The sequence below is a fragment of the Seriola aureovittata genome, chromosome 19 (assembly GCF_021018895.1).
Source record: "Seriola aureovittata isolate HTS-2021-v1 ecotype China chromosome 19, ASM2101889v1, whole genome shotgun sequence".
Taxonomy (NCBI): Eukaryota; Metazoa; Chordata; class Actinopteri; order Carangiformes; family Carangidae; genus Seriola; species Seriola aureovittata.
In genome coordinates this window covers 10,247,501-10,265,892 of record NC_079382.1, presented here as the reverse complement: position 1 = coordinate 10,265,892, position 18,392 = coordinate 10,247,501, and the positions used below count along the sequence as shown (strand labels likewise).

Here is an 18,392-nt window from a genome sequence, read left to right as displayed (position 1 = left end):
TTTCTCAGTTAAGTCAAAGCTGTGTGGTTTCTTCCTGAATTTGTATGAGCTGTTAGTAAAACCCGAATGAACTTTCGCCCCCATCAACAAATCTGCCTGATAATCTTCTCTGTGACTTGGCAATTATCTCAGTCCTTGACCTGAGAGGGAGCGAGAGACAGGGGCGGGAGAGGGGGAGAACACAGGATGTGGGCATGTCAGTGTATCGGACTGGGAGTACCGGTGGAGCTGTGGGATTCAGAGATCTCTGTATCTGGCCTTTACTGACTGCACTCTGAATGAGCTCATCAATATTCATTGACCTGCTCTGGCTAATGTCCCCAGCGACGGGCAGAATAAAGTTGCAGAGGTCGCACACTTCACAAGGGGAGAGAGAGACCGGCAGAGCGAGGGAGAGAATGAGCGATGCCTAGGAAGTGAGCGGGCATGATAAGAGAGTGCAGGTTTCAGACAAAATGAGAGCAAAGAGAAGCAAACACCAAAAGGGCAAAGCCTCAGGGCTTGTAGGGGGTTAGGGAGTTTATTACGACTTGAAAGTGAAACACATAAAACATGCAGGGGAAACATAAGCACAAAGATAAAGACACACGCCTCTGGAGAACAAACAAACACACACACACACACATCCTTGTGCATGCAAAGTATGACATGACAAGATGAGTGCGATGACAAACAAATACAGCTTCTCTAACCTCTCACTCTATTTGTTATGCTTTTTTTCTTGCTTTCTCCATGTAGTCTAGGGTAGATCCACGTTGTATAATATGACACCAGAGTATACATAATGGTACACGCCTCAAGAGAGGAAGCGGAGTTTGAGGGAGAGAAGATAAGAGACGGGGGGAGCTCAGAAGACAAAACACAGATGGGGAGTGGTTAGAAAGAAAGAACAGATCAAGGTTAGGAGGATAGAACAAGCTCGTAGCTTGAAACAATCTTGACACACAGCTGCTTGACATGACGCCACAGCGCCAGACATCCATGTTAAGCGCACACACACAAGAGCAGCCTTTACAGTATATTTTAATATCAAACCCATTTGCGACTCAGACCTCTTCTTCATCATGCATGCATGCATGCACATTCTATACGGGCTGATGAATATTCAAAGTGTGAGGGAGGCCAAGGAAAAGGGAAGATACTAAACACACACACACACACACACACACACACACACACACACACACACACACACAAAAAACAAAACAAATGGCTATACACACAAGCACACATAAAATAACAGTGAGAATAGGTTAAATGCTTTAAACGTTCAATTTAAATCACACACACAGTTTAAACTCAAGCTCATATGTAGGTGTGAGCGGATGCACACATACACATGCTCAGGCTGAATCATCTCAGTTTAAGTCTTTTTACTTGTTGCCACGGAGCAGCAAAGAACTTGCCAAAAAAGATTAAGGTGCCCGACTGCAAACGTCCTCCCCCCACACCCACATGACCCTCCCTCCATCCATCTCGGATTTTACCATCTTTCTACCTCCTTCTCATCCGGCTCTGTGCTGCCCACTCCTATCATTTCAACTGTCCTCGGGCTCCTTTTTGCTTATTTCTCCTCTTGTCTGTCTCCCTCTTTTCATCCCCTCTTTTCTTGTTTATTTTATTGTGCTGCCTACTCTCTGGTGTTTTTTGACTGAACTGTCAGTGTTCCCACCGAGTGGACAAAGTGTTGTGTTCTTCTCTCCTGCCTTTGAGTTAAAGTATAAATAAAGTTTTCACAAGGAGCCAAGGGGGACAGATAAAAGCTGACAAAACAAGTGGAATTATTGCTGAGGGCCAGGCCATCATGACAGTGACCCCTGACCTGTTGCATTAGAGTGCGGCCATAAGCCCCCTCAACTCCATCACATTTATTATTTATCTACTTGGAAAGAGACTCTGCTCTCTCTCTGTTCTTGTATAACCCTCTCCCTCCAGTCCAGGCTCATTCACTTTCATCAGACAAATCTTTCTCTGCTTCTCTGTACAGCTTCTTCTCCTCACCTGGCCTTCACCTCTGGAAGTCTTTTTTTTTTCTTTCCCCCCCCACACAATCCCCAGTGTGACGAATCCTGAAGTTCTCTTCCAGAACTTCACTTTTCAACTTTTCCATTTGACAATATGTGATATGTGGGTATGTGTGTGTCTGTGTGCACCATAGGGGCCTAATGGCAACATATTGTTCTGTCAAGCAACAACACTCCCACTTGTGTTTCTGTTTGTATTACTGTCATATCAAACAAATATTGTAGCTACAACAAAATATTGTACCATCCATCTGTGCCGTTCTTTTTGTCTCCTTTCACAGTCTTATATGTGTCAGGACTGAGGCTTATCTTGGCACTATGGTTTTGCATACTTCAAACGGCAGCCTTAATATTTAAATATACGTCTGTGGAGTGGGATGCGTTATATCATGGCAAGAGGGGAGATGCACACAGTCATGAACATACAGAAAATATAGTCTTTTTACAGGCTTATCTTCATAAATGCATGCAAATTAATAAAAACTTGCACTTAAAATATCCGATATCTGATGTAAGAAAGTATGCACAATAACCAGTTGTGGACTGATCTGTTTGCGATGTCCATGTCTGTCTGTGTCTGTGCATGCGTGCATACGCTCCACCCTCATTACACTGTGTCCAGAAATGGTGGAATTCTGTAACTTTCTGCTCAATCTGTGAATAAAAAGTGAGAATCGCTATCCTGTCTTTCTACAGAAAGAGAAACAAAGGTGGAGAGAGAAACTAGGAGGCTGAGAAAGAGGCGAATATAAAGACATTGTGAAAGAGACAAGGAGAAAAAATAATAATTTAGGTGTGTTTAATGTCTCACGATGACTACATGACCATAAACATGGTCAAAAACAGCAAAGATTGGAAGTAAGCAAGCGCTGTATCCTGTGTGACTGCATGAAACCAAATTTGTCCGAAGCCGAGATGTGATCAGAAACGAGAATCACCAATGAGCAGAAGGGCAGCACCCCTTGAAAATAAATGGGATGTTTTTGTCTAAAGTTTAGTGAAAATTTACAACTTGAAAATCAAACTTGACTCAACCATCAGGAAAGTGCAGGACAAAAAAAAAGCACAAGACAAGTTGAAAATGAAAAGAAAATGAAGATGTGCCTCAGGAAAAGTCAAATAAAGGCCTGGTCGGGGGGTTAACGTGTGGGGTCCGCTGGCTGTGTAGCTGTAGACTGCAGGCTGACAGAGAGCAACTACAGTACACAGCCTGCTCTGCTCTGCTCGGCTCAGTTCATCCATATTAGATAGACGGTGCACTGCAAGGCCAAACAGCACAGCACCAAAACAGTGTGTCACAGCAAATGATCCATGACATTGACAGGGGGAAAGGGGCTTGTAGCATGAATCAGCGATCACTGCTGATGAGCTTAGATGATGACTTTTCACGCACATGCAGGTGATTTTCCCTGCAACCTTCTCCTATGCTCTGCAACATTTAGAGTGCACACAGATGTGAAGACCTTGATGCAACGACCGGGCTCACGTTCCTTTAATGTGTGTGTGTGTGTGTGTGTGTGTGTGTGTGTTGTGGGCATTATTGCTAGCACTGCTGTGGGATTTAGCGCAATAATCACTATCGCCACACTATAACATCATCAAGACTAAGACATTACATTAACAAGCATGTATGTACACAGGCATGCAGTATATGCACATACACCCACACATACACACATATTTGCTTTCAGATGTCACCCCTTTGCCTGTGAAATGCCATGAAGAGATTAAGCCTAAGTATATTGTTATTTGTGACATAAAGACCAAACACACAATATACACATGTACACATACGCACTGACAAAACAGACCATCCATTCTTGGCGGTGGTGACATTTGGACGCCCTGCTGTTATGACTAATCATTCAAAATGAAGTCACAAAATCTATCCCTTGCTTCACCTCTCACACCCTCTCGTCCTCTCATCCCCCACTACCTAAATGTCAGCAATTCAATGGGCTCATTAATACCTCCCTTTTTAGGGTGTCTCTGTGTGTGTCTTTGCATGAGTGCGTTGGGATGCTGTAGGAGGGAGCAAGGATGATGTATTGGAATGGCAAGTGGTCTATTGTTCTCATTTTCTGTTTCAATATCATCTCTGAATCTTTCTCTCTCTTGATGTGTCTGATCCATCATTATCTCTCTCCCCTCTCTGATTTTCTCTCTCTGTGTTTCCTTCTGATCCATCATCACTGGGTGTGTGTATGTGTGTGTGTGTGTGTGTGTGTGTGTGTGTGTGTGTGTGTGTGTGTGTGTGTGTGTGTGTGTGTGTGCGTGCGTGTGTGGAGCGGCGGTTGTGAATCATGCAGTGGCCTTTCAACTGACATGGCCTGGCCTGACCCAATCTGGACACCACTGGGCTAAACAGCATCCATCATAACAGCATTCATCTGCTCCTATCACAGGCTGTTGCGCTGGAATGCCTGTGTTTGTCTCTCTGTGTGTGACAGAAAAATGCAGAGACGCGTAGTGGGGGAGGGGAGGGCTTGGACAGCCATTGTGAAGAGACGTTTCAGACCCTAAGAGATCGGATCTGAGGAATTCTTGACATATTGTCAAAGAGACACGCACAAGGCAACGAGGCGAGGATGGAGGTTTACACAGCAAGTGAATCAGATCTGTAGGAATATACAATGCAGCCTGAAACACACACAACCTGGTTATCAGGAGACAGGAAGCGCCAAGAACCTTTGAGCTACATCAGTTGTGATAATCACAGATACTGTACCCTGAATTCAAATCTGGTTAGGAATTGGTTCTGCTACTGGCCAGTGTGAGCTGGTGGATGCTATTTTGGTAATTAGGAAATATGTGAAGGGATACTTCGTTTTTATTTATTTATTTTACAGAAGGTTTGACTTTATTTCAGGTTGCATGCTCTGCGATCAGAGATCTGCAAGCCTGCTGGTAGCTCTCCAGACAAAGATGAACACCAGCAAGTGAGGACGTAAAGAATACAAATGTAGGGTATTATTCTCATACGATCGATACTGCACGAGCTGTGACCTTTCAGATAAAGTTATAATAGCACTTGCAAGCTTACAATTTATAAGCTAATTCATCTGAACTGAAAAGAAAAGTTTCACATCTTGGGAAACGCGCTTATCTGCTTTCTTGTTGATAGTTAGACAAGGAGATTGATGCCACTCTCATGTCTGTGTGGTAAACGGTTAGCTCAGCTGGGCGGAGGGAAACACGTCCCCTGGCTCTGTTTGACGGTGACACATAAAACAAAAAAAAATTAGACGTAAAATGTTAATTAATGACTTTTAGAAGGTGCTGGTTTGAGAATTTTGTTTTGTTGGATAAAGCCAGGGTAACTGTTTGCAGTCATTGTGCTTAGTTTAGCTAAACTAAGATAACCTGCTTCATATTTAGTTACAGACATGGGAGCGTTTCATTATCCAGCCATTATCTTAAACCATCCCTTGAAATGCTTCTGGGCAGAGACACAAAAGTGTAAAGCTACTGCTGCGTCTCCTCTGCCAGAAGGTCAGCAGTCACGGTCAGGTCGCAGGTCGGAATACAGCAGTAATGGCTCAATGTCACAGCACACCCCCCTCATTTGTATCTGATTTTACTGTGTGATTTCCCCAAAAAACCTCCGCTGATAATCAAAGGGTATATTTTCAGAAACCAAAATAATTACTTATTGTTGTATTTTAAGCAACATCCATATTTCTACATCAATCTTTTGCCTGGCTTTAAGAGAAAAAAAGACTAGTGAATACAGCGCAAGTCAAGCTTAATGTCTGTGATTTATCAATGACAAGTGACCAAGCATATTATAAAGGACAAACAACGGCAATCTTGCTCCTGAGTAATTACATGATTAAATAAAAGCTTGTAGTTTCATCCCGTCTCATCTCTTCTCTCTTGATCAATAAACTAATTTTGTTTTATGCTCATTCGTGAAATTACTCTTTCCAAAAAAACTTCTTTTCTGTCTTTTAATTTGCAAATAAAGAAATAAAGAAATAAAATAATGACTTCTGAGATCCATGGGAACTCTGTGAAGTAAGTTTTGCTTTAATCGTTTGATTCATCAATGGCTTTTCAGTATTGTTGATAACGAGGAAAGAGAGCCAGAATAAAGAGGGTGAAGTTACACACTTTGCTCGTCAGACAGAGGGAGACATACAGGAAGAGAAAGGAAGGATGAGGAGATGAGGGATTCCTATTTAAGATCAAAGTGACATTTTCTTCACCCTCGTTGTTCAGTTATATCTGCTTTCTGAATCAAAACATAACACAGACAGCGGATATATACAGTGTTTCTGTGTATGCGTGTGTCCGTATCTTAATGCGTAGAAACTTTTACACGGCTGGGAAGTGCGTGTGTGTGTTGCCGTGAGCGTGTGTGTGAGTGCATATAGCTATTTTGCAGCTGCCTTTGATCACCAATCAGACGCCTTTGTGAGAACAGCAAACAGACAGCGGCGGAAACGGAATGATGAGAGAAACTCCAGCTTAAACATACTACTGGTATCAGTTTTCACTCTCAACCCGTGGCTTGACAGCGCGGTTGTCGGAGAAATAACAGCAAGCAGTCTGTTCGTGTGAGTGTGTATAAGCATGTGTGCACTGCACGGGAGGTAGTGGTGTGAATGTGTGTGTGTGTGTGTGTCTCTCGGGGAGCATATGGGACACAGTTAGAAGGGACTTGTGCTGATTAGTTAAGGGACCAAGGGGACAGAGGGGGAACAATACAAACTTCTTTCCTTCCCTCTTTCCCACCCTCTCGTGTCTGACTTTTTTCATTCACCACTTCCTTCTCCTCCTCATCCTCTATTTCCTCCTCTCTTTCTGGCTATAAGCCGAAGTGACGAGGTCATAGGAGGGCAGTAATAAGTCTCTGGCATGGCTTCGGGGCACCAACATGCTGCCATCAGTGCCAGCTCTGTTTGCGGGCAGTGTCATCCTAGCCAACGTGATTACTGTACCACAGCTTTCAGCCGGGCAACAGCCAGTGGAAACAATGAAGTGTCGCTCCAATTAGGAGGCAAATTGTAATAAATAAAACATTGAGCGTATGTGAATGTGTTTGTGCATGGCTCTGGGTTTGTGTGTCAGTACAGATGTGGATATGAAAAATCTTTCCAAACAAAAAAAAAAAAAAAAAAAAGTAGACTAATCAAACTTAAATGAGACATTTGGCTACAAAAACCCCTGTTCACACATTTAAAGGCCTTTTGGTTGCCTTGGGGAGAGACGAGAGAAAGTGGCACTTCATCTGAAATAAGTCTCGCTCTTACAGCAAGACTTCTCTTACAAGATTAATTAACTGATCCCTTGGGTGTACACTCCCTTGAAAGTGCACGTGTGCGCCCACTTGTATGTGTGCGTGTGTGTGTGTGTGTGTATGTGTGTGTGTGTGTGTATTTCGTCAGAGCCTGCCAAGTGTTGGGAGTGCACCCAATTAGTTAAAGAGTCCGGGCCCACACACCTGTCTACCTGCGCTGACAATGGCCTACGGCTGCGCGCATACATTTACACATTAATTAACCAGCCAGGCCATTAATTAGTCAGTCAGGAAGCTTAATGACTAGCCACTCGATGGTAGGTTACACCAGAGAGGGAGGAGGGTGCAGGCAGATCCATGCGTGCAGTGTGCATGTACAGATACTTTACATTACATTACACATTTCTACAAATGTACAGAGGATTTAGGGATGAAAAATATATTTATCTCCATTAATAAGACACGAAGAGGTCAGATCCTCAATGCCGAGACACTTACAGACTGTCCACAATCTCTCGCTGCAAAATTATGTTGTTGCTGTATTTTGTAAAATAACCCGTTTCCAATTTATCATGAAATAACACAGAAAATCAATGGAACATGAGGATGTTCTCTTTCCACAGATGATCACTGGTGTTCTGGTGTTTAGTCTTATGCGGGTTATCCTAAACTGGAGAAATATCTCACCTAAAGCCTTGTGTGCTTTTGATTTTGTTTTGTGAAATACAGATGCTTATACTGAAATACAGAACACACATATTTATACTCGAAATTTGGCATTTTAGATGCGCAATTGACAATTTGAATCAGATTTTCCGAGATCACAGATTTGTTTACTCTCTCCTGGTTCTATAAATATATAGCCGTTTTTGTGGAGAACTGTGACAAAAGAAATACCTTTATAAATCTTTGTTATATGCTAACATGAGAAAGCATGAGGGAATCCTACTCTGGGAAATAATGTTCATTTCTTTTATAAAGATTTGAATAGAGAATATAGTCTTCACTCTGAAACACCACCTGGTAGTTGGCCATTCACTGGAAACCAATCATCATCTCAGCTCCTTTAAATTTGCAGCGTTAACATAAGTTATAAACTGACATTAACTACATCTTACTTATCCCTTCAGCAGTACACTGATTTCTTTACAGCCCAAAGCCCATATTGTTGTTACATGATGGGAATGTATATGTCAGCATCTGCATGCTTCTTGATGGGGTGAGTGAGCAATTTATCCACCTCTTAGCATCCTCACTACCCCATTTCTACTCCATTCTCCTTCCACTTATCTCCTTTCTCCACCCATCAACTGCTAGTACCTTTTCAAAATTTTATCGCATTTGATGTTATGACCTTGGAGAAAAGAAAATTAAAAAAATATATATATATACCCAGACATCTGTAGCCTCCTTCAGATCAAGTACCAGTGTTTGGGAGTGCTTGGGATTAAAGTTGTTTCTCAAGTGGGGGCCTGATGAGTCATAGCTGCATGTGTGAGAGCATCTGTGCACGTTACCTCTCTGTCTTTGAGAACAGCCTGAGTTCTGTAGAGCAGCAGAAGACGAACGTCAGTGTCTCGCAGGCTGAAGTTACTCTCCAGGATCTGCAGCACATCAATCCGAGGCCGCACGGGCAGCGACGAGTCTCCGCAGAATGGGCGCAGCCAAGCCAAGAGGTCATCTGAAGTCACCGCGCTGTCACTGAGGGAGGAGGGTGAGAGGGGCGGCAGACAGACAGATTGAGTGAGGGACAGATAAGGTGACAGAGATGGAGAGGTGAGGTGGACAGGTTGTTCTAAAAAAAAAAAAAAATACTGAAGTTCTCGCCTAAATGAAGTTTGTTTCACTCATCTTTTGCTGGGAAATGTGCCCAGAAAAATATTTACCACCAACAACAATTAAAATACAACATTTTTCACAGAGACATAAGTTACAAGCCTTTTTGTGTTAAAAATGCAGTGCAGACATCCAAGCAAATTGAGAAATTCTAATCGAAACTTAATCAAAACTACTTTACACAAATTATTTTTTGTCTAAAAACCGTTATTATTCTAGCAAGCAAACCATCCAGAACTGAAATGCTTTAATCAGTTTTCAAGAGAAAAAAAGGCAAAACATTCACTGGGTCCAGCTTCTCAAATATAAGAATTTGCTGCTTTTCTTTGTGTTTTGTGATATGAAACGGCAATTTTTTTTTTTTTTTCAATCTAGGCTGCTGGTTGGACTAGATAAAAGATCCAGACCCAGCAGGTCCCAATTTCACTGAATAGAGCAGAAAAGAGGAGAGAGTGTAAAGAGAGTAGCTTCTGTGATTTATGTATGACTCAAAAACTACCACTCAATCAGATGATGTACATGCGCTTGGGATCAAATTATCTGAACTTCTGCACTATGAGGACAATAAATGTCACAGAGAGAAAGTCTCTACAAGTATAGTGTGTGTTTGTGTGTGTTTGTGTGTGTGTGTGTAGATATAGATAACCTACCCACTCTGGACATTGTTGTGCACAGCGGTCACCATGGCCTCCAGGACCCTTAGGGGTTGTGAGTAATTTGTCAGGGCGTCTGGGTCTCCACTGAAAAACAAACCACATCACTACAATCATCTTACATAATACGCTAATTAAGATAAGATTTTCAAATTACCACAATGTCGAGGGAACTGGGAGAAAAAAAAAAATCAAAGGCTTCCTTCTCAGGGACAGTGTTAGTTAAAAAAAATGTGTTTGGCAGCAATTAAGTGTCTGAAGCAAACGCAGCTTTGTAAAAATTAATCATCATGAAGTTATTTAAAGTCCTGGAGACATAAAGCAACAGGAAAACATTTAAACCTGTCTCCAACATTACAAGCTCATGGGCTCTGTGAGCATGTCGGTGAAATTCACCGGAATATATAATAATCTAATCGTTTAGCGATGATAAAAGAGGTTTTGCTTTTCAAATATGGTGTAAAAGAAACAGTTTTAATCGCACTTAATAGTAGGTGAGTTTAAAAAGGTAATATGTGATCTTTCTGCAGCGTCATTAGTATATTCTCTCGTGTGGCTGTGGGCTCTGCTGCAGTTTGTGTGTGTGTGTGTGTGTGTGTGTGTGTGTGTGTGTGTGTGTGTGTACTGTATGTTGCAAGAGAAGGGCCATTTTTCACAAAGACAGAAAGGGGGGGAAAAGGGTGATTTCCCTTGATTCAACTCCACTTTGCTCCTGGGCTTGTGTGCGTAGACATACACACAAACACAAACTCGCGCCTAGTTCCATACATGCGCATGTGCACACACACACACACACACACACACACACACACACACACACACACACACACACACACACACACACACATATACGGTACACATATACATGGACATAACATAGAAATGATCTGGCAAAAGGCAGAAAGACGACGCAGCATTTTCTTTATTGCATTTTACCACTTACATTTTCTCTTCAAAGGCACACAAACACAGAATAGTTATGACAGATACAAAAGACATCCATTAGTGTGAGGCTCAGGTATGCCTGCTGCACAAGACTGAAGGCTCAGAGAGAGAGCCAAAAACAAGACCGGCTCATTCATACCTGCCAAACGCAAAGCTTCGAGAAAGCCCTGCAACAACAGACACACACAAACACAGACAAGCGCGCACACAAGAGTCATACTTGAATGCTTGCATATGAATATGCAAGAAAGTGTGACACGTTCAACGGAAAGAAGAACCCAAGTGAATACATAAGGCTGCGTGTGCACAATCCTGCACCTAACACACAGAACACACACATACATACACACATATATGAGCACAGACTGCGTGTATGTGTGTTGGTGTGGGAGCTGAGTGAGATCTGCAAGGGAACAGCTGTATCAGTGCGCATTAATTATATGAAGATAATATATCAGAGACAGGGGACGAGCGTGTGCGCACAGGAAAGAGTGTGTATGTTTGCGTGTTCATCGGGGAGAGTGCCCAAATGTCTACTTAACTACGAATGTGAGTGTCTGTGTATGTGCACATGCCTTTTCTGGTGTGCGTGTGTAAATGCAGGGGCCACCTACAGTATCTGCTCCATGCACCATTGAGCAGCCTTAAAGAAGCAGGAAATGAGGCAGGAATATAATCAAGGCGATTGGCATTCATTTGTCAAGCCAATCAGATCTGGCCCTGTCAGTAAAACCTTGCTCATAGGTCTGTCAGTATTAGCACACAAGGTTCTTAGGGCATGAAGGACAAACATTAGAAACACTACTGTGAAAATAAGCCTTCCATTTAAACCTACGTATGTGTTAAATGAAAGCAACTTGCCGAGCAGCTCTGCACATGTCACACATGGTTGAATCATTTCTCCTTCCTTTTGAATACAGGGAGCAGGAAGACACCAATAAAATGCTGTGAGCCCAACTCCCACATGCAGCTACTGTAGATTGAATTCAACACTTCAGGCATTTGTTTTGACAGTGTTTTCCCCACCAAGATGCTGAGCCTAAAGTGGACCAATATACAGTATATTTTCAAATAAAGACCAACAAAATCAGGTAGAAGGTGGTGTGTGTTTGGGTGGCGTTCAGTGTTTTCGAATATACATCATCGAGCCTGCTTTTGATGTGGATATAGATACTTATCTTAATCTGACTTAAAAATACGGGTTCTATATACATGTATATATATATGTGTGTAATCTGACAGGTATGAAAGAGGTGCATGCAAACGATAATATTGTTTGACGGGAAAAAGGGAATTATGTGTACTAACCTGACAACCTGATTTTCTTACCTTTGATATGTTTGCCACAGTGGGTGGTATCATCAGTAGCACACACTGCACAAACCTACAACACTGGAATCTTTTTTCAACACTGCCCTATTATTAAATGAATTCTGAACGACTCAGGGCTTACATGGAGGCCTACCATTGTGCAACATCATCCATGATTTATAATCCAGTGAAAACAACTATGATATCCACAAAAGTAAAGACTAGCAGCAGAGGCATGTGTAGAATATAAAGCGTTCTGACTGCTGGAGCAGGAGATGTCTGGGCCATCCTCAGTACATTCATTGGTCAGGTGCTTGTGGTTCATTGGTTCATGTTTTTTCTTATCTATCTATCTAACCTATATTTTACGTTTTTATAAACACCCAACATTATTACTGATGCCTCTTCTTTATCACACCTTATCTACAAATAGGAGAAATATACTCCCTTGCATATGTAGTGGCCGTTAAGCCGCCTAACACCACACTGCTGTACATGAGTCATGTTTTACCTAAAAACTCATTAATGGCTTTAATGTCTTTGTTCGTCATCTGGGATGTGAAAACATCCGATTTCCACACAGTAAGAGAAAGTAAAAGATGGCATCCAATTCATAGCTCAGTTATGAAATCCCACCACACGGCAGAGTGTCTCTTCTGCCGAGCTACTGACAGCGCTGTCAGACGGACACCAGAGCTCGGAGTATCGGAGCAGCCAACAGAAACGAGTTGCGCTGCCCTGCCTCACGCTGCCCTCCGTTTTCCATCACCTGTCTCTACTTCCATCAAAGATAGTTTGAAGACAAGACTCAGTTTGTAAAGTTTACAGCCTGACACACAGGTGCTCCTGTGTGCATTGTGAGCCAGTTAAAAAAAAAAAAAAGTGTAGTGAGTTGACACACAAAATGCGAGTGAACTTGGGATCTTCTTGACTTAAGTATCGACTCGTTGACCTTTAGAGGATAGTTGTAGTTTTGTGTATGGATTAATTTGTTACCTATTTAATAATTGAGCTTCGGAGGTGTTCGCATGTTTATTTTTGAACAGTGGACAGAGCCAGGCATGCTGTTTCCCCCCTGCTTTCAGTGGTAATGCTAAGTTACGTTAACTGCCTCCTGGCTCCAAACTTCTTATCTAACTCTCAGCAACAAAGGCAAAGAGGTGTATTTTTCTAAAATGCTACAAAGTGTACCGCCAAGCTCCTCTGTAAGCGAGGGGGAACTATTTAGTTAAGATTGGTATTTGTAGTTTTAAATTTTCTCAATGGGAAGATTTTGTGTTTCATGTGTATGTATGACAGAACTTGACTTGACATCACCTCTGAGTTTGTGGTGTAGGCTGACTTTGTGGTTTCGATAATGTGTGTGTGTGTGTGTGTGTGAAAAAACGAAGAGAGGGAGGGATCATACCTGAGTGCAGCCACGACTCTCGCCACTGCATCATGAAGCACAGTTTTGACAGACAGATCTAGGGGTCCAACGGCCACGCAGAGAAGCTTTCCAATGCACTCCAGAGGCTGCCCATCAGTTGCCACGGTGACTGCCAGCTCATGTACTTTTGACCTCTCGGATCGGGACAAATCGTAAAGCTGACTGTAACCCTGAAGCTGTTCCTGGAATTGAGAAACAAAACAAGAGTGATGGTGAATGGTAGGGCCGCCAGGGAAAATATTACATGGGGGAAAAAGACAGAAAAAAGGGAAAGTATATGGTGGTAGACTAATTAACAGTTTACATGGTTCACAGCCTTGGAAAAAATTTCTAAAGTATTTACAAAAAAAATAAGAGACACACACAATAATGTGAGAATAAATTGCAAAAGAAAAGAGCAGAAAGGGGGAAAAAGCTTTTTTTCCGTTCCTGTCTCTAAAAGCTTTTAGAGACAGGAACGGAAGAAAAAGGAAAGGCAGAGCGAAAAGGAGTGTGTTGTGGTGGAGGAAGTACAAAGTTTAGTGAATGAAGTTCCTCTGCAGGTATTAACCCAGAGGGCAGCACTGGCCTGAACCTGCTCACCTCTCTCCACTGCCCTGCTCTCTTCTGCTTGTTTTTCTCTCTCCCAATAAAAAAAGGCTGAGAATCACAACCTGAAAATGACATTTGGTTGTGTGTGTGTGTGTGTGTGTGTGTGTGTGTGTGTGTGTGTGTGTAAATTAGTTTCGCTTGTGCACTTTTTTTTTTCCTTTTTGCAAAATTGATTTTATTCCTCAATAGGCACAACTCTCACCTTTTTCACCAGAACAGATGCTGTTCGAAACTTTTATCTTAATGGCAGCTGCAAGCAGTTGTAATCTGAAGGTGACTGATGTCTGTCATAGAGGCAACACAAGAATATGCTTGTTGACACAAGCAAGCTTGAGATGCAAGATTTTCAAGGCTGGGCAAGTCCACAGTTAAGTGAAAACCTTGGCATGTGACAAGTTTTCGAAGAACCTGAATGTAAAATAATGGTGGCAACTCACATTTTTGTCTTTTGACAAGGAGCAATGACAGATGTTGCTATATCATGTATTATTTTGGTGTCTGTGGAAGCTCAGGATGGCAGACTTTTAGAAATCATTCTGAAAACTCTAGATTTAGAAAAGATGAATGATCCTTGCACCCGAAGTACAGTATTCTGTGGCTGGCACTGGGTTAGCGCCTTTGTTGATCCCAATGCCATTCTTGGCATTAAATCAAGCACAGTCAGCTTCGGCATTGGACTCCGACATGGGTGCCCCTTGTGACCTCTCCTGTTTGTAATATTCACACACAGGATATATCAGGAAAAGATATTGATATTCATGCGATATTCCTGATACATGTATCATATATTCATGGGATGTGATATTCATATTCATGTGCAGGACATCAAGGCCCAGCTGAAGGGTGTCTGGTGGGTAACATTTGGGAGGTATCACTGCTTTTTGTAGATGATGCAATTCTTCTGCCTTCACTGTGATCTCCAAAGTGCAGCAGTCAGCAGCTGAGTGTGATACAGTCTGGGAGTCAAGTCTGGGATCACAGCTGTCTCTTAAAAAATGGAGCACATGGCTGCTGTTATTCCTGAGTGATCAGAGGTGAGAGGCACTAGTTAGGGGCAACGGGCTTGGTGACGACACAGTTCAGCTATAAAACTAAGCTCTGAATTTGTCGGTGTCTGTCACAATCACAAATCACATACGGGTCACAGGTTTAGGATTCGGACTGAAAGAAATCAAGGCAACAAGTGGCAGGTATGAGGCTTTTCCACAGGCCTAGATCGGGCATTTAGTAGGGATGCCTGTTGGCTGCTTCCTTTTGTATGTTTTGTGGGCATGAACAGCTAGGAGGAAACTCCGGGGCAGGCACCAGGACATGGAGAGGGGTTAGATCTCCCAGCAGGCCCGGGAGCAGCTGGAAGAGCCGGAGGAGGTTGGGTGTGGAAAAGGAAATTTGGGGAGCTCTGGCTGCCCTTGTGCCACCACAACCATTACCAGCCAAAAGACTTGAATATTGTTGGATGGAAGGATAGATGGCTACATGGACATGTTTTAATTAATGTGTTGATGTTAAACCGATATTCTTACCACTATTCTTACCACTATTCTTTGCAGGGATGGGACATTTAAACACATTGAAACACTATACCATTGCATCACATATAATATCTGCAGTGTGTAATTTGCTGTCCTCGTGGCGGGTCAAAGTGCCTGTGGTGGATTCCTCTATGATCCACTTTTATTCCCTGCCGCTGGTCACGTACACTTGATAAATGACTACAGTATAGCCAAACGGAGCCTACAAGGCTCCTTCTATCTATCGTTCTCTACCTATCTGCCCTTTCCTGGTTCTTATATCCTTTTTATCTATCTCCAAGGATACAATCGCATCCTGCACCAGTAAAAGGGAAGTTACATTGTAGAGGTTGCAGCATGTGTGTGTGTGTGTGTGTGCACCTATGACTTTTGCCTACAGCTCTACCTTGTAATACTTGTATCTTCCTCTTTATTATGGAGGGTGTGTGCTTTTAAACAGAGATAAAACAGGGGCCAAATATTATTAACGTGCACAGTGTGGGGTTCAGAAAGACCACTTTTCATGGGCATGTCATGGTTGCATAGCAACACTCGGCTCGCCACATCATCACATCCCCTCTCTATCTCAGCATTTATTTTGTGTAAATACACACACACAAACACAGCCAGCCAAAGGGAGGTGACAGTGGGGTAAGTCAGTGTGACTTTGCTTAATGAGATACAGCATGGAGTATGTACTGTATATGTGGCCATACGGCAGAGCTCATTTGAAGCAGTAGCCCATAGATTTACATTAATATACCCTTGACTGGTCCCAGTGAGGCTGGGAAGAGCTTAGTCGAGCAGAACCACCCCAGAAATATATAACACACACACACAAACACACATACACAGAAGCCCAGAAAAAGTACAGACACAAACTGTATGTCAAACTAAAGGTGACCCCATAAGCAGGTAAGGGAACAGGATGTGAGAGTGATCAAGTGTGTGTGTGTGTGTGTGTGTGTGTGTGTGTGTGTGTGTGTGTGTGTGTGTGTGTGTGTGTGTGTGTGTGTGTGTGTGTGTGTGTGTGTGTGTGTGTACCACAAAGGCCGTGAATGAGTCTGTAAATCAATGGATGTTTGGTCAATTTTCCTTTCAATTAACAAGAACAAAGACACTAAAATTAACCATGTGCTCCTAGTAGATGATTACCCATGCTCACTTCAGAGCATTGCCGTATGTTACATCATAAAGTGATTTGCTCTATCCAAAGTAAAAAACCTCCATCTTTTTATTAATAAAAAACTTACTGTAATTTCTTATGTTAATAATTAAAGCACAGAATATCATCAAGTCCATCCAGGTAATGAAACTGGGTTTCTTTCTGGAACTTACATATTCGAGGATTTACATATTCATCCACTGTTCTTGCCACTTCAGTACAGTTTTTTTTGGATCATTTTTAATGCAGTTCCCATGAGTTTCCTACACAAAGCTGCCTGATTTGAACTGATCACTTGACATAGTGTATGCTAAAGCACAACGATGAATACCTGCAGCTGATAACCTGGGTATCTATGTCCACATTACCAACATTTACATTAAACAGTGGCAAAATCTGTATGGAAACATTGGGTTAAAAATAGAAAATAAAATGGCAGATGGGATCTACCTGCTGGCTGTCTTTGAGTGACAGAATGAAGGCATGGCTCAGAGTGTCCAGGTGGGCCTGTGATTGCTGCAGGTGTGCTAGAGCCTCATCAAAAGTCATCCCTGCTGGGTCCATCCCTTCCTGCTCCCCGCTACCATCGCCTCCTCTCTTCCTGCTCTTCTCTGCCAGCTGGCGCAGGGCTTTGGTGGCTCGCTTTATCACCTCCGACCTCGCCTGGATGCTCAGCTGGAGACGGAATAGGATGGAGACGGACAGAATAGACAGAAGAGGAGGAGGAGGAGCAGGATAAGGAAAGCAAATTGGGGAGGGGATCAGGGTCAAATTGAACGAAGAGAGGGAGAGAGAGGTGCACAGGTTATGTACATTAATTTCACACTTAACATGTTGAAGAGAGGCAGGTATAGCCCAGTCTATCCACCGAAATACCATCAGGAACTATGTGTGTGTGTGTGTGTGCGTGTGTGTGTGTATGTGTGTGTGTGTGTGTGTGTGTGTGTGTGTGTGTGTGTGTGTGTGTGTGTGAGAGAGAGATCATAGCTGCCAGCCTGGTGTAATTGATTCTATTCGGTGAGCGCAGGTTAACCATTCATCGGGAGAAGAGAGGGCCTTTGGCTGTAGGAGGTTTTACTCTCTTGCATGGAAGCACACGGGCGCTGACAAGCCCCACACACACATTCACACCAAGAGGACACTTAAAAATCATCCAACTTCACACTTCAGGCTTCCTCTGCCACGCACTCAGACACATGCTACTCATACTTCTGCATTTGCTAGATATCTTGACTCAGACTGCCTGACACTTTGCCAGGACAGGGTGATCACTCAAATAAAGTTTCCTGACAAAATTGTAAAAAATTCTTTGAAGGGTAAGTGTGTAGATGCATTTGTGTGTTAGGCTGAGTCTGTTGTTTTATGTGTGAGTGGGTCTCTCCCCTATAGTACTAGATATAGGCATTCACAATCACCATCAGTCAAAGCCTTGGGCAACGTCTGAAAAAAGGTTGGAGGTTGAAGAAAGGAGGATGCCTGTACTAAAGAGGCTATCTAAGATCAATACTTCAGAGGGGGGAAAAATGCCAACACTCTATTTCCCTTCAAAAATATGTCCAGTATGAGGTGAGATAAGTCCCAGCCATCCATCTGCCCCTTAGCCTTGTGGGAAATGGATCAATCTATTGTGGGGGGCTGCGGGGGGTATGAAAGGTCAGATGCTTTCCGAACGTTGAGAAGGGTCA

General features: G+C 42.8%; 1 protein-coding gene across 1 annotated transcript in view; it reads right to left on the bottom strand.

Moving 5' to 3' along the window:
* The window catches only part of nbas (NBAS subunit of NRZ tethering complex), a 144,144-nt gene that overhangs the window by 29,266 nt on the left and 96,486 nt on the right, over positions 1 to 18,392 (bottom strand). The window contains exons 46-49 of the mRNA XM_056405187.1: positions 17,158 to 17,382; positions 13,420 to 13,622; positions 9,753 to 9,842; positions 8,784 to 8,967 (exon numbers count right to left, since the gene is read on the bottom strand). Of these exons, the coding sequence (XP_056261162.1) occupies positions 8,784 to 8,967; positions 9,753 to 9,842; positions 13,420 to 13,622; positions 17,158 to 17,382 (702 nt within the window). The remainder of the gene's footprint in view (positions 1 to 8,783; positions 8,968 to 9,752; positions 9,843 to 13,419; positions 13,623 to 17,157; positions 17,383 to 18,392) is intronic.